This window comes from Gorilla gorilla, chromosome 3, assembly GCF_029281585.2.
Source record: "Gorilla gorilla gorilla isolate KB3781 chromosome 3, NHGRI_mGorGor1-v2.1_pri, whole genome shotgun sequence".
In the NCBI taxonomy this organism is placed as follows: Eukaryota; Metazoa; Chordata; class Mammalia; order Primates; family Hominidae; genus Gorilla; species Gorilla gorilla.
Genome location: NC_073227.2, coordinates 18,869,985 through 18,894,946, shown reverse-complemented (window position 1 = coordinate 18,894,946; position 24,962 = coordinate 18,869,985). Strand labels below are relative to the sequence as shown.

At 38.8% G+C, this 24,962-nt stretch overlaps 1 protein-coding gene across 1 annotated transcript in view; it reads left to right on the top strand.

The window, feature by feature from the left end:
• CLNK (cytokine dependent hematopoietic cell linker) overlaps nucleotides 1-24,962 on the top strand; it is a 199,678-nt gene that overhangs the window by 15,433 nt on the left and 159,283 nt on the right. Inside the window, exon 2 of the mRNA XM_055384078.2 lies at nucleotides 1,494-1,546. Within this exon, the coding sequence (XP_055240053.2) occupies nucleotides 1,536-1,546 (11 nt within the window). The 5' untranslated portion in view covers nucleotides 1,494-1,535. The remainder of the gene's footprint in view (nucleotides 1-1,493; nucleotides 1,547-24,962) is intronic.

The window sequence follows — 24,962 nt, the reverse complement described above, 5'->3', positions numbered from 1 at the left end:
GCAAGGCAAAGCTCAAGTATTATCTCCTCTATGAAGATCACCCTGGCTGGCTCTCCAAGACAGAGTTAGGATTTGTTATGTTTTGTTTTACAATTATCTGTTTTTTGCAAAACATTTTAATAACAGGAGGGATGTCATGGAGGGATGAAGGAACTATACTAAGTTTTAGAAGTGGCTTAAGGGCAGAGACTGTGTCTCACTGGGCACAATATTTGCACAAAGTACATTTTCAGTAAATGGTAGTTTACCAGATGGATGAGTGAATGAATGGATAGAGGATGGCAGAATATACTAAAAATGCCTAAGGCTCAGTGGGGTGCCATATGCTGACAGGTTAGGAAATGGAAATTTCTGGGTCCTCTGGACCTCAGCTCTTATTGCAGGATGGGTGTTCTCGGTCACATAATTAAATCTTCCTGGGTATCATTCTCTAACTGTAAAACCCACTCTCTACCCTACTCCCCTCATCTGGGAGCCCAGGGAAGCTGATAGATATAAAACCATATTAATAGCTCCTCGCCCTTGGCTTTCTGTTGAGTTTGGCCAACGGGAGATGGCATCAGGAGATCCAGGGCAGAGGGAGCGTGAAATGGGGATTTTCATTCCACCCAACACAGCTCCCTCCCTGCAGGTCCCACAACTGAAAGCCACAGCTCCTCTACCCGCAACCCAGAAAGAGAGACCTGTCTCTGTGTCCCAGTGCCTACCTGGTCCCCAAATCCCTCCAAGCCCAGGCATGTGACAGCGCCCTTTTGTTACCACTCCCAGATACTTCACTGTCTTCTGTGGATTCCTTCTACCCTGCCCACACCTTTTAAATGGTCTCTTTATTAAGCTGTTCTCAAATTATGCAATTTGAGAGGGTCATCTGTTTCTTGCTGGAACCTCAGCTGATATCCTTTACAGCTCTCAGGGCCTTTGAGTAGATTATATGAGATCATTGATACGCAGCCCTTACTGAATACTCCCAGGGTCTCTGCTGCTAATTTATATGGTAAATAACACTAATAATCTTTACTATGTGGGTGAATACAAGGCTCAAATAAAATGTTGCATTCTACATAAAGTGATATAGAACTGTAACTTTCAATAAATATTTTATGGTAAAGCCACATTTGGAAATGAAAAGCGCCGTTTCTGCATGCTCTGGCTCAGAGCAGAGCCAGCCAAGCCTGGCTAACGTGCCCTCGGTGCCCAGGGGAAGCACACAATTGCACGCCAGGGAAAACCAGGCTCAGTTTATGTTCGCTCAGCTCCCGGGGGCAGATGGGATGAATGCTGACAGAAAGAGGACAGCCTGTCAGAGAAAGAAATCCCCTCCCCCACTGTGTTCCAGAAATAAGCCAATTCTTGACGTGGATTGATTCTCTTCCTGTCATTTCCTTTAAACCAGCACCTGTATCCGATTTTAACAAGCAGCAACAGTGGCTTGTTCCCCAGAATTAAAACATGATGTGGAAGTTCCAGTAACGCGTTTGCTTTTGTTTCCACAGGCTGAATTGAAGATCCCTCTTACCTGCCAGGTGCCAAGAACTATGAACAGGCAGTAAGTACCGTGGGATCACTGTGAGCCCCAGTTCCCTTTTCTTGGTGGGGACAGGAGGTGTTTTCTGGAAGATGAACTGAGAAATGATGCCAATGTGGCCGCCCATGGAAAAGGGATTTCCTGAGAGGTCATGGTTGAGACTGTGGGCTTTGGTGTTCAGAACACTCCTCTTTCCAGTAGCAGCATTTTCTCATGGACAGAGCATTTGCTCTCACCCAGCATGGGTGTGTGGTGGGCAGGGACAAGATATCCGAGCACCATGATGCTAGAAGGGCACCCAGACAGTTTCCACCCATGGATGTGAAGGAATAGGTAAAAGGACAGTGGTTTGTGCGCTTTTTCCCACAGGAGAAAGCCTGGCGTCCAACTTTCTCTTTGTGGACACCAAAAGTGGTGTGGTCAGTCTGAGACACTGAAATTTGTGCCTGATTAAAAAGAAAAATGCCATCCCTGATGTCTATAGTATAGTAAAAAAAAAAAAAAAAAATAGCAGGACTCAAAAGTTTAAGAAATATTTACAGTGAAAAAAAAGACTTTGAAATTGGCAAAGTTTGGTGGACCAGTTTTAAAATTAATCTCCTTATCTATTTATTTGCTTTATTTTACCAGTCAGAAAGGTAGTTTTGTTATTCCTCTTTGGTGTGAAAAGCAGAGTGATAGTATTAGAAAGAGCAGGAGTTTCAGAGTTAGGCAGGCCAGACCTACTTTAACTCCCTTGCCCTGTCATTTTACATCTGTATGATACTGGAGAATGATGATATCCTTACCTTCTGGATATGCAAGAAGTTCCTTAACCCTTTGAAAAGCAGAATCTGACTCATGGAGGAGGACTGCCTGGTTTCTGGGCGGATGTCCTGATCCTAGCGGGAGGCTAGGGGACTGCAATGACTGTACGTCGCAGGTGGGCACTGGCTGGAGGGCTCTGGTCCGAGAGACAGAAAGAGTAGCAGGTGCTGTGACAGCCCCGGTATCTCAGCTACCCATGGATGCCCACAGGTGTCCAGGTGGAGCCACCTGACTCACAGCCAAGCCGATGGGATGGGAAGGCTGGAGCTTCTGCTCTTCCTCTTGCCATGAAAAGCACAGCAGGATCTCCCTGGCACGTAGTCCACAGATGGGCTCCTCACCCGAGTGAGAATTAAGCTCATCAAGCATCCCTTCTTTGCCAGGAGTTGTGACCTCCTTTTCCTCCCCGATCCTTACAGCAGGACTAGGTGGCAGGTATTACTAGCTCTTCTTGGAAAATTAGCTTCTTCATCTAAATGACTTGTCTGAGATGGCTCAGAGCATTGAGATGAAGGTGGAGCTGGAATTCAAGTCTGTCCGACTCCCAGTTCAGTGCTCCTTCCATTATTCCTTTGACTGTGGGAAATGGAGAAAGCACCAGTAAGGGAGTCAGGGCTGATGTCAATCCAGGCGAGCTGGTTAACCTGTGGTTGCACCACAAAGGGGATGAACTCTCAGACCCAAATTAGCACTGGGGATAAACGTGGCAAATGGCAGTTTCATTGTAGGACAGACAAATTGGAGGTTTGTGCTGATGGCATACACAGCACAGCAGGTGTATTAGTGTCCTGGGCTGCTCTAACAAATTACCACCACCTGCATGGATTCAAATACTGGGAATCTATTCGCTGATAGTTCTGGGAGCCAGAAATTTGAAATTAAGGGTTCAGCAAGCCCTTTCTCCCTCCAAAGGCTCAAGGGAAGAATACTTCCTGGTCTTGTTCAGCTCCCAGAGGCTCCTGGCTTTCCTTGCCCGTGGCCACATCACTCTCCTCTCTGCCTCCATTTCACATGACCTTCTCCTCTCTGGCCATATTTTCTTTTCTTCATCTCACCTCAAATCTCCCTCTGGTTGTCTGATATAAAGATATTTGTCATTGGATTTAGGGGTCACCTGGATAGTCAGAAATGATTTCTTATCAAGATCCTTAACTACATCTGCAAAGATGCTTTTCCCAAACAGGGTCACATTCACAAGCGACGGAGATTTGGATGTGGATGTGTTGTAGGGCCACCATTCAGTCCAGGGCAGCAGCCTTTATCTTCACACTCACTCCCCTCTTCAGGGGCAATGTGGGATGGCTTTGAAATGTCTGTCAATATTTGCCATGAGCATCTGCTTGGCTTTGCAGCTGAGATTTCCACCCTTTCCGTCTCTGCCTCTGTGCCTTTTTTTTTTTTTTTTTTGAGACAGAGTCTTGCTCTGTCACCAGGCTGTAGTGCAGTGGCATGATCTCAGCTCACTGCAACCTCCAACTCCCTGGTTCAAGTGATTCTCCTACCTCAGACTCCCGAGTAGCTGGGATTACAGGTGTCTACCACCATGCCTGGCTAATTTTTGTATTTTTAGTAGAGACAGGGTTTCACCATGTTAGCCAGGAGGGTCTCGGTCTCCTGACCTCATGATCCGCCAGCCTCGGCCTCCCAAAGTGCTGGAATTACAGGCGTGAGCCACCGCGCCCGACTCTATGTCTTTTAATGATTCCACCCTATGCCAAGGGCCTCTTCTATAAGAGGAGAGGTTTTCCCCTTCTATGAGGACTTTCAGTGGCTTTGTCTTTTAGCCAGGGAGTTGGTCTCTGTTGAAGATGGCTTCTCACCAAGCTTTCCAAAGGGAAACTTTGTGATTTCAGCTTTACAGTCACCTTAGATTTGAAGCTGGCAATGCGTAGGCCAGAGGACAGCCAAACCATCACCATTTCACAAACGTTAGCTTCCTCCCATTAGGATGAGTCCACGGGGAGCCTTCACACTTGACTATCTGACACCTCAACATTAGGAACCTGCCTTGAAGAATAACTCTTCTTCTTTCCTAAAGCTCAGAGCATCCTTTTCCTCCCCTAGTCCCAAACTCTTCTTCACTCTTTCCTCTTGTGCACTCTCAGGCCAGTCAATCCGTATGGGATTGCTGCTGGCCTGCCCCAAAGTAAAAAGTAAATATTAAAATTAGAACGCCTCCATCAGTACGCTTACACATTAAAGAGAAATGCATAAGCTGGCACCACAAAAATGAAAGGTAAGATGCCCTAGTACACTCCACATTTTATTCTCCACCTTCGGGTTTCCTGTCCAGGGTGTCCTGAGCTGGGAGATGCTGTTGATCTAAGGGCAGGCTGCACAGCAGCAGTGTCAGCATCACCAGGGAGCTTGTTAGAAACACAGAATCTCAGCTGCTACAGCCCAGCCCAGGCATGCTGAGTCGGAATCCATACTTTTACAAGATCCTCGGTTGATTCTTGGACACATTAAAGCCTGAGAAGTGCTGAACTAGAACAGGAGTTCCCAGCACCGTTTCCTTCCTGGCACACTTGAGAACTTATCCACAGCAGTCGCCAAGGCATGACTCAGAGAAGGAGCCACATGTCAGGCTGGGTGTGAGTGTAGTTTGGAAATGTGTGCCCCCCATCACCACACACACAGAGGTTTTTCTTTTGCTGTGCCTTGTGGGGTAGTTCTCACTTCCTTTGTCAAAATTATTAACCCGGTCAATTCAAGGTAGTAGATTTTAAAACTGAAGGAGCGTTAGAATCATCAGGGAGGCTTTAAACAAAAACAATTTCACTGTCCTTCCCCAAAGCAAAGAAACCCGAATAGTCAGACGTCATTCCTTTTTTTTTAATTTGTTAATGCTCAACTGAATGTAATCTACATCCAGTTTTGTGGAATAATGTCTCATAATTCTATAATCTGGAATTTCTTACAATTTTATAACCCGGAATCCTAAGCAGACTTTGTAACTATGACTAATTCCTTACTATCTGCCTTAGTCTTCTCGGGTGGCTATAACAAAATAGCTCAGACTGGGTAACTCAGGAACAACAGAAATTTATTTCTCACAGTTCTGGGAGCTGGGAAGTCCAAGAACATGGGGCCAGCAGATTTAGTGTCTGGTGAGAGTGCTTCCTGATTCATAGACAGCCATCTGCTTGCTGTGTCTTCACATGGTAAAGAAGGCAAGGAATGTCTCTGGGACCTCTTTTATAAGAGTGCTAATCTCATTTCATGGGAGTTTTGCCCTCTTGGCCTAATCAGCCCCCAAAGGCCCCACCTTTTAATACCCTTACCTTGGTGATTAGCTTTCAACATATGAATTTAAGGGGTTCACAAACATTTAAATCATAGGACTATCTCTCACTAAGCACTTTTACAATGAAAATTTAATAAGTATAAATGAACGGATGATATAGAAATATATATTATATATGTACATGTGTATGTGAACCTATGGGTATATATGCATGTATATGTATGCAGACATACAATACAAGCATATGCACACATATGCTTTTTATATGATTGTATCAGTTCAGTCAAAAGCATTTATTGAGTATACATAAATCATATACAAATTTATTTATTGAGCATACATTTCACACACCTCATTTATAAAGATGAATAAGATCTAGTCCCTGCCCTCAAAGAGCATTAGCCATATGTAAAGAGAATTATTTCAGCATTACATAGAGAGTGATGAGAAAACTCCACAAGTACTAAGAAGGGATCCGGATGTCATGATTCTAAATCGCTTCCGAAATTAGCAGGCTATTTTTCATTGACTTTCCCTGCAACAAAACTTGCAGCTTCCCTAGCAATCCATTAAACTGCAGAAAGCCTCATTCCTCGGTGCTATTAGAGAAGAGCAGACAGACCCACTAGCAGCCCCATTACACCGCTGGGGCTAGATAAGGGCATCCTGGGGTTTGGTTTCCAGTACCTCTTCATCATTCTGGACAGGACTGATAAGAACCTTGACGCTGTGGTTCTGAGTGCTTTGGAAGAGACAAAGTCACCTGAGTGATTGCTTCTGGGCTCTTTCCAGTAAGCCAATGCCCTGCACTGGCCACCCAGGCTCTTTTGGGAATTTGAGTGAAAGTCACTCTTGCACATCCCAGATTGGGGATAGATCAGAGAGCAAAGGTCTCCAGAGTGCCCACTTTGAAATAAGGCTTAAACAGTTATTAAGCTTGTTTTGTTCATTGGTGAAATTGTCCCCAGTATTGATGGAAATTTTAGAAAATATACAAAAGTACAAAGAAGAAAATGAAAATTACCAATTATCCTAACACCCAGCACTAACTTGCTACAGTTGTCTTAGTTTATTTTTCTATATCTATGTGTAATATCTTAAAATTTTAGAAAATCTACTTTTAAAACTCATTGTTTTAAGTCATTCATTTAATAACAATGTTTCCTTTTCTGAACATTGTCTTACATGATTAAATTTTCTTTAAAATCATAGTGTTTTGAGCTATGACTTAAATAAGGTTTCTCACCCCTTCTCCACAATTTCAAAGTCAAAAGCCTTTGAAATACTGAAAGGTTTTTGTAGTTAATTTGACAGCAAAACCTGACATGCAACGGGGTAATGTATGTTCTTCATTAATCCCAATTAATCCAACCATCACATGTTTCACTACAGAAATATTAGAGTGTTTAATAACCAGAGGTTGTTCCAGTGTACAGCACATGCAGTGTGTTACTTTTCTAAAATCCACAATATTCTGAATTCCTGGCCCCAGGGGATTTAGATCAAGCATGGCGAACCTGTATTTTATTTGTCAGTTTATTTTATCTTGCCCTTGGTGTTGGACGTTTAAGTTGCTACCTATAGAGGTTTATGAGGCAGTTTTATCACCAAGATTAAACTTAACACTATATACTCTAGGAGTATTAGAGCAGACGGTGTTGTGATGCTCCCCAGCAGACAACACTGTGTATGCTGCATACATTATGTAACTCTACCATAATAGTCTAATATTATGTAGGAACACAAGTTCATACTATCTAGTAATAACCTAGCACTTCTTTTCTTGCATAGGGAATATGTATTTCCTATTTGCTTGTTTTGGAAAGAGTTTTGATGGTAAACAAAACAATAAAATAGAGATAGATATTTAGAGGTGGAGAGAGTTGTAGAGGTATAGAATTCTACCTTCCACACATGGTTATAATTTCCTTAGCAATAGCTGTGTGAGACAGAATTGAAAATCTTCTCAAACACTCTTCTGGATAAAGAGCTGATTACCTTCTGAGCCTATGACTTAGGAAACAGCAAGAAAATTCCTGTTTGTATTGACATCAACAAAGTCACCTTCAAGTCAATGTTAATCATTGACATTTTGCATTTTCCTAAGCAAAAATAGTGATATTTCTCTGCAATACTTTTCTCACTTGAATGCAGTGTCTAGTTTTAAGACTGAAAGAGTAAAAATGATACAAAAATTGTTTACCCTCCCTGACACGCCAGGCACTGTGCTAGTCATTCTCCATGAGGATCTATGTCATACTTTCTGATGGCTCAGCACTAAAACAGCATTCCATATTGCCACATAAGAACAAGTTTCCCAAATTCAGATTCAGGAATAAAACTGACATATTTCTGACTCCAAAATCCGTGATCTTATATCATAAGACATAGTGATTAAGAACATCATGCTTGTGTATTTCTCATCACGGATACATCACCTGAGTGAATGACTGTTTTGCCCATTAGAGGCATATTTTCTCTTTGAAACCTTGCACAATAAAATGTATTCAGTTCCTAGGTGGTGATGTGTATCAGCTCCTCTTGAGAGGGCTCAATGTCTGGCACACAGGAGCTGCCCAATAGATGATATTTCTCTCTGTGTGTATGAATGATAAAACTCCATGTAAACTCCAGATCATTATTTTCCTTCATGACGTGTGTGAACAACCCCTGATTTCGACCTCCAGGGGCACCTTCATTTTGATTTGCAGGAATAAATAAGTGTAAATCCCACTGAATCTAGAGAAAATGAGAACAAGCAATTTTGGCACCCTGAGACCAGAGTCCTACACCCAGCTGTGTAGTCAGTATGGCTGCCCTCCTAGTTACCCAGAAGTAATTATGAACCAACTCTCGGGCCAACTGGGTCTGTCCTCTGATGCTATCAAAGTCATATAGGTAGGATTCAGCTTCGTGGTTGGCTAGTAATTAAAAAGCTGCAAGCTGTGAGGGAACATAGCTGAAATCCAGGGATAGAGTTTGCCAGAGGTTGCAGACATGGCCAGTGATACTTTTGCAGGAGCAGCAGGTGTGGTTGGCTTCGAGACTCAATAAAGATGGTTGGTGATGAGGGAATAGAGGATGTCAAGATAGTCTTCTCTCTCTCTTACTGGCAAGATTACCAGCTGCTGATAGAACTAGTTGACTTAACTAGCTTAGCACCACTTGGGAAACTTCCAGCTGAACAAAGTCTCCTACTGACTGTCCACAAGGTTAGAGTTTTCATCATTATGGTCTTTGAAAATGTCACAAAGAATAATAAAGGCTCTGATGTACTTACTGCATGAGTTTGTTATCATGTAAGTAATGTATATTCCTTGTAAAACACTTAAGATACAAAAATATATACATAAAGAGAAACTACCACTAATTGAATCATTGAAAAATGGTAAATGGTATTAGCTATTTCCTTTTAGGCTTTCCAATAAAACTATCCATTCTATTTTGTTTTTAACTTGATGTATCATATGTATAATGTCTCCCAATGTTATTACAGTCGTTTTATAGCTATGCAATCTTTCAATCCCTTAGGCATCCCATATTTTATGTTCTTCCACTGCAGGAAAACAACACAACTCATGAACTAATTTGACAAATTCAATTAAAATAATCATGCCCAAATATTAAGAGGCTGCATTTTGTTACACGGAAATAAGGAAAAACAATCATCCTAGGAAATATTGTGAACTAAACCAGTGTTTGGAGAACCTGATCCACGATGATAGTTTATGACAGAATAGTATTTGATTATAAAAACATACAGAGAAATCAGTAATAAACTGCAGCATTTATGGTTGCTATTTTAGCCATGAAGTCCAAAACACTGGTCATTTGCATGTCTATAACTTGCATTGGCCCAACATTCCCCTACAGATGAGACATAAGAAGGGAGAAAACTTGACTTCAGGAAAATTTCGTTAAGTTCAAGTACACCTGACAGTAAAATTGTAAAATGATTGCCAAAAGTTTTTAATTAATATGATTTGGGACCAATATCAGGAAGTCCTAGAAAATGTATCCCTTGGAAAGGAAAAAAAAAAGGAATTCCTGGAGATCTAGATGTGTAAAATTTCAGAATTCCCGGTAAAGAGAGATCAGGTCACAAATAAGAGGAAGGAAGTACTTACCATAAGCCAGATATCAGTTGCCTCCAGCTTGGTTCTTCATTCTTGACTTCCATTCTTCTCTGTATTTTTTATGGGGGTGGGGAGGATTTTTTCTGAGAGAGGTTAGAAAGGATTCTGTTGAGGTAATCCGTGAAAGGAGATGATAAAGTCAAATATTTATCTGTCTCCCACACTGGGGAGAACAAATACTTCAATAGAAGTATAGCTCTGCAATAATCCAACAGAAATATTGGTTGGCCATGTGCCAACAGAGCCGTGACATTTTAGGAACTTAACCTCCCTGAGTCTCATTTTCTTTATTAAATGAAATCGTAATAGTAACTATCTCAAAGGGTTGTTGAGAAAGTTAAGCGACTTAATGTATACAGTGTGTGTAGCACCGTGTCTGGTACATAGGGAGCATGCCATAGGCGCTGTAGCCAATTGAATCAGGTTGGTGCAAAAGTAATCACACTTTTAGCAATTACCGTTTTTTTGTGTGTTTCGTTTTGTTTTCTTTGAGACAGAGTTTCGCTCTTGTTTCCCAGGCTGGAGTGCAGTAGCACGATCTCAGCTCATTGCAACCTCCACCTCCCGGGTTCAAGCAAGTCTCCTGCCTCAGCCTCCTGAGTAGCTGGGATTACAGGTGCCTACCACCATGCCCAGCTCATTTTTTGTATTTTCTGTAGACATGGGGTTTCACCATGTTGGCTGGGTTGGTCTCAAACTCCTGACCTCAGGTAATCCACCCGCCTCACCTCCCAAATGGGCAATTTCTTTTAATAGCAAAAACTGTGATTACATTTACACCAATCTAATACTTTCCAAAGATGGCTACAACAATGTATCCCACCCCACATGCTTTTCTGCAGTGTATCCTCAAACTTCCCATTCAAGGGTGAATCTATTTCTCCACCTCCCTTAACTTGCATGGGCCTACAGCAGTTTTGACCAACAGAGTGTGACAGAAGGGACACTGTGTCGGGTGCGTGCATAGTCTTTAACTGTCTGGCCAGCTCTGCTTCCTGCCTTTAGAAGCCACTTTCCTCCAAAGTCATATGCTATGACAGCTCTACTGTAAAGACACCCAAGCCTTGTGGAGAAGCCCTGGGGAGACACCCTGTGGAGAGATAGGGAGACTGGGGCACTAGGCACCCGCCAGTCTGGGCGTTCAGCTCAGTTCAGCCCTGAAATAACCATCTGAATGAAACAGCACCAGAGACCCCTAGAGGAAACCCCCCAGCTGAGAACCAGGAGAGATAAAAACAAATCGTCGTTTTAAGCTACTGTTTTGGAGTGGTGTGTTAGGCAGCAACAGATGACTGGAACAGATATTGTCGGCTGGTTATATCATCATCACAATCATTGCTTCATGCAAGGGCCTTTGCTGTTAGATATTCAGGATAGAATTTAAAGATTCATATGACCTGATATTCCACCATGAAGAACATTCATTGTAAGTGAGAATAATAATAAATCAGCAAGTGATAGTGGGTGACAGGATGCTAATAAGAGGTCCTCTGTTCTGAGTGTGTGCAAAGTGCTAAGAGGACACAGAGAAGTGAGTGGTTATTCTACTTGGAGCAAATCCTGGGAAAGGGTGTGGTGGCATTAGAGGAGACATCCTCACAGAGGCAGTGACATGAGCTGACCTTGAGGAACAATGGGATGTTACCAAGCAGCAAATGGAGGAGACAGTGGGGATAGATTTCCTCAAGTAATTACAGCAGCTGGAGAACTTCTACCCAGATTTAATGTAAAGAATAACATTAAGACTGATAATTTGACTTCTGTTGCTCAAAAGCTGATTCTAAGTAATTGGAAAGATAATTTGACTACTTAGGATAGATGGTGGAATTTGATTTTTCGTATCTCTCGATTGGTGGGGAGAAGAAGAAGCTGCAGTGCAAAATCAGAAGGAGAATAAAGGCCTGAATCTGGCTGACAATTTTTAAAATCCTGTGTTGGCGGTCTGGATTCTGCTGCCCTGAAATGCCTCCTTTTGGGTAGGCTGCAATTAGAGGCATTTGTGCTGCCATTTGTTCCCATTGTTGTCTGTTTGAACAAAAATTCTGTGAATAACGAAAATTATACATCCAGTTCATCTTCTGTAGATTTTTCTAAGAACTCTATCTGCAAAGATTCGAGGAGTTTTATGATGAAGAAACATGAAGTATTTCTCTACCATCTTTGTCAAGGTTTCATTTTCTCTTTTAATTTTTTCAATTGCTTTAAATGTTGATTAGATACAAAGGAATAGTTATAAAATATGCATAAGGCATAAAGAACAGTAAAACATATTAGATATGTGTATGCATTCTCAGTTTTTATGAATTACCATTATTAATTCTGATGTTTTCATTCCTCCTTTCATGTTCACAACTCCTCACCCCTAACAAGCAAAAACTATCCTGAAGTGTGGGTTAATCATTCACTTGCTGTTATCTTTAGTTTATATCATTATAAATACTTTGGTTTTGCTGGGTTTTGAGATTCCTGCCAAAAGAATCATGTTACAGATTTTATCTTGCACCCAGACTGCCGAGTTTTGATAACTGGTTCTACCAGTTATGAGCTATGAGTTCTTGAGAAAGTTAAGAAGTCTCAGTACCTGTTTTGTCATCTGCAAAATTAAAATAATAATAGTGTGTACTTTGTAGTATTCTTGTGAGAATTAAATGAGCTAATTTGTATAAGACATTTAAAACAGCGTCTAGAACATAATGTGAGCTACGTAAATCTTAGTTCTGATTGTTCTATAGTCTGTTTTATGACTGCCCCAATGTACATTCCAAAGATAATCCATGCTATTGTGGATAGCCATATTTATTTCCATTTTATGGAAATATAATATTTTTATGTGCATATAATACCATTTATTTATACACTCTCCAGTCAATAGACACTTGAGTTGTTTCCTAAATATTGCTAATACAACTGCTGTTAAGAACAATGCAGTTTATATGTCCTAAAGCATAGATTCAGGAGTATCTGTACAGAAGGTATATTCCTAGGATTGAAATTTCTGAGGCTCAGCGTATGCAAACCTCTGATTTTACTAGACGATGTCACAATTACCAAAGCAGCCAGGTCATTTTATGCTTTCTACCCACAAGTGTGCCTATGTGACCCAGTTTCTTCATGACTTTGGACAAAGTCATGCCAGTCCTTCCACACTGGCAGTTTTAATTTTTACCAAACCAGTGGGTGATTTTACTCTGTATTTTTTGACTATAGTGTAGCTTTAATCTGTATTTTGTTGACTATGGTGTAGCTAATCATCCTTTCAGATATTTATTAGCCATTAAGCTTTTCTCGTCTGCACACAGTGCTTGTCAAATCTTTTGCCAGGCAAAAGATTTTTTTTTTTTTTTTTTGGTCAGGCATTTGTCGTTTTCATATTGATTTGTATGCATTATTTATTTATTCTGTACACTTTTCTCATTTTGTGACTTGAGTTGTTATTCTCTTTAGATATTTCCTTTTGTTGACCGTAATTTCAGGTCAATGAGTCATAGCGAACTTTTCCTTATGATTCATTCATTTTGTGTATTGTTTAAAGAAACTTAACATGAGATCATAGCTTCCTACGTTGAATTCCAAACATCACAAAATCTGCCTTTCACTTTTAAATCTTTAATAGCCTGCAATTGATTAATATGTGTATAGTGTGGAGGAGTTTGGGGATCTTTTCTTTCTTTCTTTCTTTTTCGCATGGATAAACAATTTACTCGGCTCTATATATTAAAAATGCTATCGGCCGGGCGCAGTGTCTCACGCCTGTAATCCCAGCACTTTGGGAGGCCAAAGCGGGCAGATCACGAGGTCAGGAGATCGAGATCATCCTGGCTAACACGGTGAAACCCCGTCTCTACTAAAAATACAAAAAACTAGCTGGGCGTGGTGGCGGGTGCCTGTAGTCCGAGCTACTCAGGAGGCTGAGGCAGGAGAATGGCGTGAACCCGGGAGGCTGAGCTTGCAGTGAGCCCAGATCGCACCACTGCACTCCAGCCTGGGCAACAGGGCAAGACTCTGTCTCAAAAAAAAAAAAAAAAAAAATGCTATCTATCCCTCCTCCACTCATCTGCAATGCCAGCTCTGTCATAAACCAAGGTTTATTAGGTAGATCTTTTCTAGGTTTTCTTTGCCATGATTAATGTATCAGCCCCATGTCAATGCACATGTCCTAATTAGTATAACTTTGTTGTAGCTCATGATATCTTGGAATTTATATTCCCCAGCTAGCACTTCAGCAGGACATTGGCTCTTGAATGTCTGCTCTTTCATGTAAATATAGGATACACACACACACTCTCTCGCTTTCTCTCTCTCTCTCTCTCTCTCTGTCTTTGGGGGTTTTAGGCCAGAATTACTTTGAAATCTACAGATAACTTAGAAGATAAATGACATCTTTATGACGTTGAGTTCTCTAGTTCATTAACATGTTATATATCTCTAGAGGGACCAAGAGACAGAGAGAACTTCTTCAACATAATTCCACAATGTTTCATAATTTTCTTTCCAAAAGACCAGACCTTAACATCTTTTTGAGAAATCCTTTTTTTTTTTTTTTTTTTCGAGACGGTGTCTCGCTCTGTCACCCAGACTGGAGTGCAGTGGTGTGATCTCGGCTCACTGCAAGATCAGCCTCCTGGATTCACGCCATTCTCCTGCTTCAGCCTCCCTAGTAGGTGGGACTACAGGCGCTGCCACCGTGCCCAGCTAATTTTTTATATTTTTAGTAGAGACAGATTTCACCTGTGTTAGCCAGGATGATCTCGATCTCCTGACCTAGTGATCCGCCCGCCTCGGCCTCCCAAAGTGCTGGGATTACAGGCGTGAGCCACCACGCCTGGCCGATAAATCATTTTTAGACATTTTACTTATTTTAATGATATTGTAAATGCTAAGATATCAACATTTCATATTTTCATGTCTGTTGCTAGTGTATATTTTTGATGTGATGCAGACAACAGGCTTCCTAAAAGTTTTATCAATTCGAATAATCTGTTTATTCTTTTATGTTTGTTATATAGATAATTATATCATCCATAAGTAATTAAATTTTATTTCTTCCTCTCCATTTCCTTTACATTTTTTTATTTCTTGCCTGACTACACTGGTTAGGCTAGATTAAAGTGGTGATAGCAGGCACCTGTGTTCTAAATCTTGAGGTAAGTGCTCTAATGTTTCACCACAAAATGCAAAGCTTGTTTTCAGGTTTAGGTAGGCTTTGAATATCAGGTTAAAGACTCTAGGTTGCCAAGAGACTTTCTATATATATATATATTTAATCAATATATATTTATCTATATATTTAATCAATATTTTCCTTATTTATTAAAGTGATTATATATTTTTCCTTCTGCTTTTGTTAATATAAAGATTTATGTTAATGGGTTTGGTAATGTTAAACAAAACTTGAATTTCTGAGATAAATTCAACTTGGTCTTGACATATTATTATTTGTTAATACATTAGTGCAGTGTTTCATTAATGAGTATTAATGAGAATGGCCTGTAATTTTCTTTCTTTCACTCTCCTTGCTGGTTAGCATCACATTTGTGCTGGCCTCATCAAATGAGTTGCAGTGTATTTCCCAATTTTCCATTCTGGACAAGAGACTATGTAATGGGGAATACATTGGACCTTTCTCAGCAAACTGATCTTGAATTGGTATTTCCTTGAGGGAAGATTTTCAGCTATTGGTTCAATATCATTGATGGTTATAGAAAGATAGTCAGTTTTACTGTTCCCTCATGAGTAATTTTTGTTGCTAGATATTTTTCTACATATGTGTTTGTTCACTAATATTCTTTTACCATTTTAAAGTCTGTTGTGCCTATAATGATGTTCCCTGTTTCAGTTCTTACTTGGTCTGTTGGTGTCTCCACTTTTGTTCCTGATTAAGCTTGCCAAAGGTTAATAAGTTTCAGTAGCCCTCTGTATTTTCATTTCATTTTTGATACAAGTAACTTCTTTTTATTATTTCCTTCTGTCTGTGTTCTTGGCAATATGAGTTTGTTATTTCATTGATTCGCCAAATTAGGTGCTTTGTTAATTAAATTTTAGCCATCCTGTTCTACTATAAATATTTCAGTTATGTATTTCTATATTACTGTTAATTTTAAATATTAAATTCCCATTATTATTTATTCTTTGAATTATAATTTGCTGATTTATAAATAAATTCTGGAGTTTTTTTACTACCTTGTCACTGATTTCTAACTTAATCATATGGTAGTTGTAAAAAATAGTCTATCAGCTATTATTTTGTGAGTTTTTTTTGAGAGTTTATTTTATGTTCTTTTTTTTATACTTTAAGTTTTGGAGTACGTGTGCAGAATGTGCAGGTTTGTCACATAGGTATACACATGCCCCGGTGGTTTGCTGCACCCATCAACCTGTCATCTACATTGGGTATTTCTCCTAATGCTATCCCTCCCCTAGCCCCCCATCTCCTGACAAGCCTCGGTGTATGATGTTCAGCTCCCTGTGTCCATGTGTTCTCATTGTTCAACTCCCACTTATGAGTGAGAACATGTGTTGTTTGGTTTTCTGTTCTTGTGTTAGTTTGCTGTGAATGATGGTTTCCAGTGTCATCCATGTCCCTGCAAAGGACATGAACTCATCCTTTTTTATGGCTGCATAGTATTCCATGGTATATATGTGCCTTATTTTCGTTATCCAGTCTATCGTTGATGGGCATTTGGGTTGGTTCCAAGTCTTTGCTGTTGTGAACAGTGCCACAATAAACATACATGTGCATGTGTCTTTATAGTAGAATGATATAAGGGGAATTTTTTTTTGCAATATTCCATGTGTGCATGAAAAGAAGGTAGATACCACCATAATTGCATGCAGTGTTATAGAAATATCAACAAGAATTTTGTAAATTATTAACAGACCAGGCATTAAAAACATTTAAAGTAATTGTGAATTTGTCTTTTTCCTGATAGTTATTTGCAAATACATGTCTGATTGAAACAGGATTTTCAAACTATTATTTCCTCCTGGTGAACTAATTTTTATGTTGTAATGTAGTGACCTGCTTGGGAAAAACATCTTTTCCTGAAGAGTTTATTTTGCCTGCCATTAATATAATAACCAAGCAAGCTTCTTTTAGTATTTTTAATGCTCCATCTTTTATATCATTTTATATTGAGACTTTTCTATTCTTACATTTTTGGTATGTATCTTATAAAAAACATACAGAATTTTTAATCTAGTGAAACAAATGTCTTTTTTCTCCTTTTTTTTTTTTTTTTTTTTTTTTTGAGACAGCCTTGCTCTGTCACCCAGGCTGGAGTGAAGTGGCGCGATCTCCACTCACTGCAACCTCCGCCTGCTGGGTTCAAGTGATTCTCTTGTCTCAGCCTCCCAAGTAGCTGGGATTACAGGTGCTCACCACCATGCCAGGCTAATATTTGTATTTTTTAGTAGAGACAGTGTTTCATCATGTTGGCCAGGCTGGCCTCAAACTCCTAACCTCAGGTGATCCACCCACCTTGGCCTCCCAAAGTGCTGGGATTACAGGCATGAGCTACTGCACCTGGCCTCAAAGGTCTTTTAACTAGATAATTTTCTCCATTTACAGTTACTAAAATTACTGACATTTATCTCCAAACTTTATTTTTTGCTTTCTATTTGACCCCCCTTTTTGTTTCTTTTTTTTGATCTCCTGTTGTTTGTGTGCATATATGTATGTGTATTTTTCTAACTCCATTTTACTTCTATCAGTTTATCTTATGTTTATTATATATTCTATTACTATTTTTTGTGATTTCCATAGATATTTTAATACACAAGTAAATTATCAACATCTATAGCTAAACGATATATTTACAGTCTTGTAGAGTAATAATGGAACTTTCAACACTTGAATTCTGATCACGCACAATTTATATGCTGCTGCTGTCATGAATTTTAATTCTATGTTATTAATTAATTTTTTAAAGATTTTTATTATTAATGTTTCAAACGGTCAATACTTTTAAATATTTACCCAAATACTTAGCATACTCTTTGTCTTTGGTCATATTTTATTTTATTTATTTATTTTTTAAAGCACATGCAACTTTATTCTAAATAAACTGGCAAAGGAAATCATAAATTCAGGCCCCAGTGTGTGATGTTCCCCTCCCTGTGTCCATTTGTTCCCATTGTTCAATTCCCACTTATGAGTGAGAACATACGGAGTTAGGTTTTCTGTTCCTGTGTTAGTTTGCTGTGAATGTTCGTTTCCAGCTTTATCCACGTCCCTGCAAAGGACGTGAACTCATCCTTTTTTATGGCTGCACAGTATTCCATGGTATGTATGTGCCACATTTTCTTTATCCAGTCTATCTTTGATGGGAATTTGGGTTGGTTCCAAATCTTTGGTATTGTGAATAGTGCTACAATAAACATATGTGTGCATGTGTCTTGATAGTAGAATGATTTGTAATCCTTTGGGTATATACCCAGTCATGGGATTGCTGGGTCAAATGGTATTTCTGGTTCTACAACCTTGAGGAATTGCTGTACTGTCTTCCACAATGGTTGAACTAACTTACACTCACCAACAGTGTAAGAGCGTCCCTATTTCTCCACATCCTCTTCAGCATCTGTTCTTTCCTGACTTTTTAATGATCGCCATTCTAACTGATGTGAGATGGTATCTCATTGTGGTTTTGATTTGCATATCTCTAATGACCAGTGATGATGAGGTTTTTTTCATGTTTGTTGACCGCATAAATGTCTTCTTTTGAGAAGTGTCTGTTTATATCCTTTACCTACTTTTTGATGAGGTTGTTTGTTTTTTTTCTTGTAAATTTGTTTAAGTTCCTTGTAGATTCTGGATATTAGCCCTTTGCCAGATGCATAGATTGCAAATTTTATATGTCAAACCTTCCACTGAGGATCACATTTTTCAGTATGAAGAACAAAATTTGGAATTTTTTTTAAATGAAAGCATATAGTAAGAAAAGACTTTTTAATGCTAAAAAAGCCTTTATTTTCTTAAAATGATAACTTCATTACAATTTATTAGACATATAATTTCAGAATGACGGTTGTTTTCTCTCAGACTCATAAACTTATTTCTTATTCCCTTTGGCAAACAACAGGTATTAATGAAAAATAAATGCTTTTGAAGGTAATATTTATTTTCTCTCTGGATGCTTTTAAAATCTTCTCTATGTTTTTTGGTTTTCTGTAGTTTTACTATAATATGGATAGATGTGAATTTTTTCTTATTTAACCTGCTTTGGATACGTTGGATATCCTGATTCTCTATTTTGTTGTTTTTCACTATTTCTCAATACTCTGTCATTATCTCTTTGAGTATTTTTTCCTCACATTCTTTCCCATCTTTTTCTGAAACTTTGATTAGATGTATACTAGACCGTCACGTTTTAACCTTCATCTCCCAACCTTTCATTCAGAGTTTCTATTTCTTCACTCTAGCCTGAATTCTGAATGATGCATTTTAAGGATTTACATATCAGTTAATTAGTTAAGTATCTTTATTTGTGTCTAAACTGTATTAAACCTATAATATAATTTTTTTCACAAATCTACTTGATCATTTTTATGTCTCATTTTTATTTTTTATATGAAAGTTCCTTTTCCTTAGTTACATAATATGTACACTTCGTTCATGTGTCCACTAATGGATATTTGACTGTAACATTTGTCCACTAGTTTTAATATCTAGACTGAACAGCTAATCCTGTTGTCTGTCATTTCTTCTAGTTCTCACTTTGCTGCTGTTATCTGAAGCATTTTTTTTTTTATTTTGTCTGCCTGCTCATATTTCTTACAAATTAACCCATGGGAATTCTTTGAGGCGTGGGTTGAAATTGTGCTCCCCCAGAGAAAATTTGTATTTGTTTTGTGGGGTGCCTAAAGGAACTATTAAAACAGGCCTTCCTTACATTACTCAGATTGAAGGTTTCTAGACAATCTAGGCTGGAATCCCATGCATATTTGTTAATTCTCAGGAGGAAATTTTGTCCCTTAAGTATCAATGTTTGAGAGTAGAGAGGTAGGCTTATTTCTAGTTCACCCTTACCCTGAGAGAGCAGCTCTTTAGGGGCCAGTTTTACACACAGGTGGGCCTCCTATTAGACTCCTTTCCATCACTCTTCTGCTAGATTATTCCACAGTGTAGAATAAGTGAGCTTTGTATCAAGTCTCCCATGTTCTGCCAGGCCATGAAAATCAAAGGCCATTTTCCTCTGTGTTGGCAAAGCAACCAAGGAGAAAGCGATTTCAGTTCTTTGCTTCTCTTTCTAGGTTCTCATCTTTATTCACCTTCATTTAGATTTTGGACTCTCTCTGAATAGTCCCTGCTTTTGGCATCTATTAACTGAAAATTAGTTGCTTAAAAAAACTTTGCTATTGAAGGTTAATCATGATATCTGTTTATTATGCTACAAGAAATAAACAATATTCTCCCTGTGGAATTCAATTTTTTTATTTTAATAAAATTATAGTTAAAATAGAAGGAAGTAGGATTTTACATTTCTCATTCAATCATTGGTGCTCTTATTTTTACGTAAAGAAAAGTAACACATCTGTTCTTTGCTTAACGTGATTCACTAACGTTTTACAAAGGCACCTTCAACGAACATGAATTAAGCTCTTACTGCATGCCAAACTTTGTGCTCTTCCTATTCAAATACATTATCTCAATAGGTTTAATCTTCAGAGATAAAGGATTCAAGGGCTAATCTATATATTAAGATGCAAAAACCAGATCTCCCTGGTTTGAGAGATGAAAGAGTGGAATGAGCACTGACCCTCTCATTGTCAGGGAAATGTGAAGTCGATAAGATGCATGAGATGATTGAGATAACTTTGAGAAGAATTTTGTTAGTACTGAGCTTCTGTGTTCTTTCAAGCTTTGGACATGAATGTCTAGAAGAATGGAACAAAGGGGAAACCATTGACTCAGAACCAGAAAGCCAGAGCCCTCATTTTCTCTCCACCTCTCACAAGCTCTGTGAACCCAGGCAAAACCTCTGCTCTGTAAGCCTTGGATTTCTTCATCGGAAAAAGGAATACAATAACTTCTACCAATTTTCTCCACCATCTTTCATATGCCCATGCTTGAAGTAGCAGAACATTTGATCATGAAGATAGATGACTATGGCTGCTGTGACAAGAGATTATGTGAGAAGAGATTAAGCCTTGAAATCAGCCAGACCACAGTTCCAATCTTTTCTCTGCTAGATGAGAGTTACATGATATAATGTATGTAAAGCACATGAGAAATATGTGGCATTGCATGACACTTAATTTTTAGTTCTTTGATCTTGGAGTCCTAAGACAATAGCAGCTCCAGCATATAATAGCATTTGAGACACAGATAAATTGGTCAGTTTCATCTATTACATAAAAGAGATAATAATATATGTCTCACAAGACTGGTCCCCTGATGCCACTTGAGGTAGTCCATGGGAAAGGTCTTAATCACTTCAAAAGGACTATAAATATGAGATATCTCATTACGTGGTAATTTGTACATTGAGATATTTAGCTAAGAATATCAGTAAAAAGATAGGGAGTCTGTCCTATAACACCAGGATGCAAGTGAAATATGAGGCATGATTCCAGTTTTTTCTGGTTTCCAGCCTATGTAGAAGGTGAATCTTCAGGGTCTGTTAGTGTCCAGAGATGAGTCACAGTGAAATCAGTGGATTTGACACAATTAATTGTAGTGGAATGAGCACTGACCTAGAATCTGGAAATCCAGGTTTCAGTTCAGAATCTATGGCAACTTTCTGAGGATAAGAGAAGGAGCATCTGTGGGACTTAGGGCATAATATATCTATGTTTATCGGTCTTGCATAGCCATCACCTACAATAGTGTCTTTCATGGGTCAGCTGAATGAACAAGTGAAACATTTTTTTTACAGTTTGTTTTCCCTCTGTAAAATAGTGATTATAATGCCTACCTCTTGGAATTACTTGGATATATAGGAAAGGCCTCACCCAGGACATAGTGGTTACTTAATATAGAGTGCTTCCCTCCCTGAACTGCTAATAAGAATCTCATATCTGTATCCTAGGTGGATTTAATATGACTTCTTTTTCTACAAGTCAGAGCTCAATCATATGTCCATAAAATAAGTGCTCTTCCAACTCCAAAAAGCTATGTCTTAAATTCCCTTCTTGTTCTTCACTGGAATTAATTTCAACAAATAAAAGAAAATGAACAGATTCTGCTGGCAAAACTCAAAATCCAAAGGAGACACATATATAACTATTTCCCAGTCTTCAAAGACTTCAAAATCCACCAGCTCAGATGCCTCATAAAAAGTAATAATATAGGAGACAGAAACTGAAAATGTCCAAGGACCTCCAACAAGCCTGAGATTCTGTGTTAGCAGGTACTAAGTCCCCACTTTTCACCAGATAGTCACAGAGGGAAATGGTTGAGAAAATGAATGATCTCTTGATACATAACAAGTTTTTGTGGTAACTTCAGGGCCAGCCTATGATGAGCTATGATTTCTGTATCACATAGAGACTGGACCCACTTAGTAGGGGTTAATGAAGTGAGACTCAGCCCCTATCCCTGAGTATATGAAAGTCTATGGGGGTCTGGAAGGCACACAAATGACAGCATCGCCTGGGAAACACAAGGATAGAGATGTATACAATGTTCAGTGATGGCAACAAAAAGAATGTGGCAAAAACCTACCCAAGGATAGGCTGTCTTGAAGACATATTTCTTCAGTGGAGTCTTAACAGCAAGAGTCTTGGTTCAGTAATTTCTTCCTGTTGCCAAATCTATGGCTGTGAAATCATGCACAGTTTGTTCACAGAGTTGCTCTAGGAACATGTGCATAAAGTTGATCTTAAGGGATAATGAATAGTTAAGAATAATGGTTTGAATGTGGGTGTTTGCTCTCCTGCGGAACATAGGCAGTTACATTTACCCATGATTATGTTCAGGCTTACATACAAGGGAAAAAAAAAGAGCAGGTGAGAGAAGAAAGCCCTTCTTTATCTTGATTGCAGTGTGGCTGGGACGTTGCACTCTGTGCCAAGAAGCACACAGCTTGCTGGCCCACTTCTGTCGTCTCCATTTCTGTCTTTCACAGGCCAGTTTCACTGGCACTGAGTAATTTCTTCCTGGCAAAATGAATTTTCTTGGGCGCATCTGCTCCAAAGCTGATAAGATGTCTTGGAAACCCGTTATCAAGCCATTTCTCTTTGCACATCAAATCTTGGGTCTATTTCCTGAGCTGACACATAAGTGACATAGACTGCCCCTTAAAATGCCAAAGCTCTCTGAATTTAAAAATAAACCTTAACATTACAAAATTCAGCCTTTAGTTCTCTTTTGGGTTGTGTTTTATTTAAAAGAAGCATTCAAGTTAATGGAAATGCAATTAGAATTTGAAAATTTTTAAAACTTGTTAATTGGTATATTATAATTTTACATATTTTGAGAGTACAGGTGATATTTTGATACAGGTATACAAGGCATAATGGTCAAATCGAGGTAATTCACATACCCACACTCAAACTGAAATTTAAATTAAAGTCCTCCATAACTTGCTCACCCACCATTGTTAACGTTTTGGTGTTATTTCTTTCCAGGCTTTCTTCCATTCAAAATATTAGATTACCCCCATATATAAATCATATTTTGCAAAATTGGGATTTTACTGTTCATATATTTTTGTAGCTGCCCTTTTTCTTTAATAAATAATGGGCATCTGCTTGGATAAATAAATAGAATTCACAAGCCCATTAAAAAATCAAGGTAATTGGGATATCCATCACCTCAAACATTTATCTTTTCTTTGTGTAGGGAACATTAAAATTCTTCTCTTCTAGCTACTTTGAAACATACAATAAATTACTGTTAACTCTAATTTCCCTACTGTACTCTTGAATACTAGAACTTACTTCTTCTATCTAACTGTATTTTTGTACCCATTAACCAACTTCTCTTCAAAGGAGGTATCTACACATACAGTTTTAATGAATGTTTATCTATGTGTGCATATGTGCCATTTTGTAAGTACCTACTGTGTACCTGGTACATGTATTATGGTATAAGCTAATCTTAAATATTGAATAAGATTAAATCTATTATTATATTTAAAGTAAATGATTAGGCAGTTAAGTATGTAAATTCATGTCTATCTGACTTAAGCACTTGTGTCATTTCTATTTAAGCATGGAGATTTATAAGGTTCTTACCCTCCGAAAGGAGAGGAATGTATATTTCAGGATAAGTATAGAATCTCAAAACAATAGGGTTAAAAGTTCTCTTAAAGCACATTTATTCACTTTGCAGGCATTTAGTGAGCTCTATAGTATGGGCTGGGCAATGACTAGACTCTGGGGACAGTGACATGAAATGTCTCCCTCTGTCCATCATCATTCATTTATGTCTTCACATCATACTATTAGCTGCTAGAGGCAGCGAAGCTCAAGGCTGAGACATAGGATGGATGTTTGACATTGCAGGGGACAGCTACCTAAGGCTGGAGTGGAATCCCAGAGAGGAAGGAGATCAGGGAAGGCTTTTTGGAATAAGTATTTATTTTCACTATTCACCCCACTTCCTTTAATGACTCCAGGTCAACCCATAAATGTATTTCAAGATTCAATCACAGAAAGAGCAAACAGTATGTGCAAGTGCAGGAAGACACCGGATACTTACCCAGCTGTGAACTGGGATCTTCTAAGCCTTGAGATCTAGCTAAGATTGGCATAAATGCCCTTTTCATTCTTTGTAGAAATTTGAAGTCCTACTTAAGAAGTATATGAATCCCCAGCATAAGTATCCTCTCATAAATATCTCTGGTTCAGAGTGCAGGGCAGGAATTGAGAAGCAGCAGAAAAACTGACTTCACTCAATTTCTTGCTGAGCCATATTGAAGTCAGTGAGAAAAGGAAAATCAGTAATCCTGATCCTGTTTTTGTTTTAAAGTTTGATTTTTATTATGAATTGTTTGCATTAATGTTATTTTTTTAATATTGTATTCATTTTCATTACTGACATTGTTTGGTGCCCTCTTAAATTTTGCTATCAATGCAAGGGCCTCATGTGTCTCACCCTGTTCTTCTTCCTGAGCCTCCACTATATTCTGGGTTGCACAGTGTAGACTGCCTGAGCTCAAACCTAGGCTCTGCCTTCTACTAGCTGGGAAAGAATTTACATGCGACCAAACCTCAGTGTGTCTCAGTTTTCTCATCTATAAAATGGAGATAATAACAGCACCATATTTTTCAGTTGTGAGGTTTAACCGAGTCCATACATGGAATG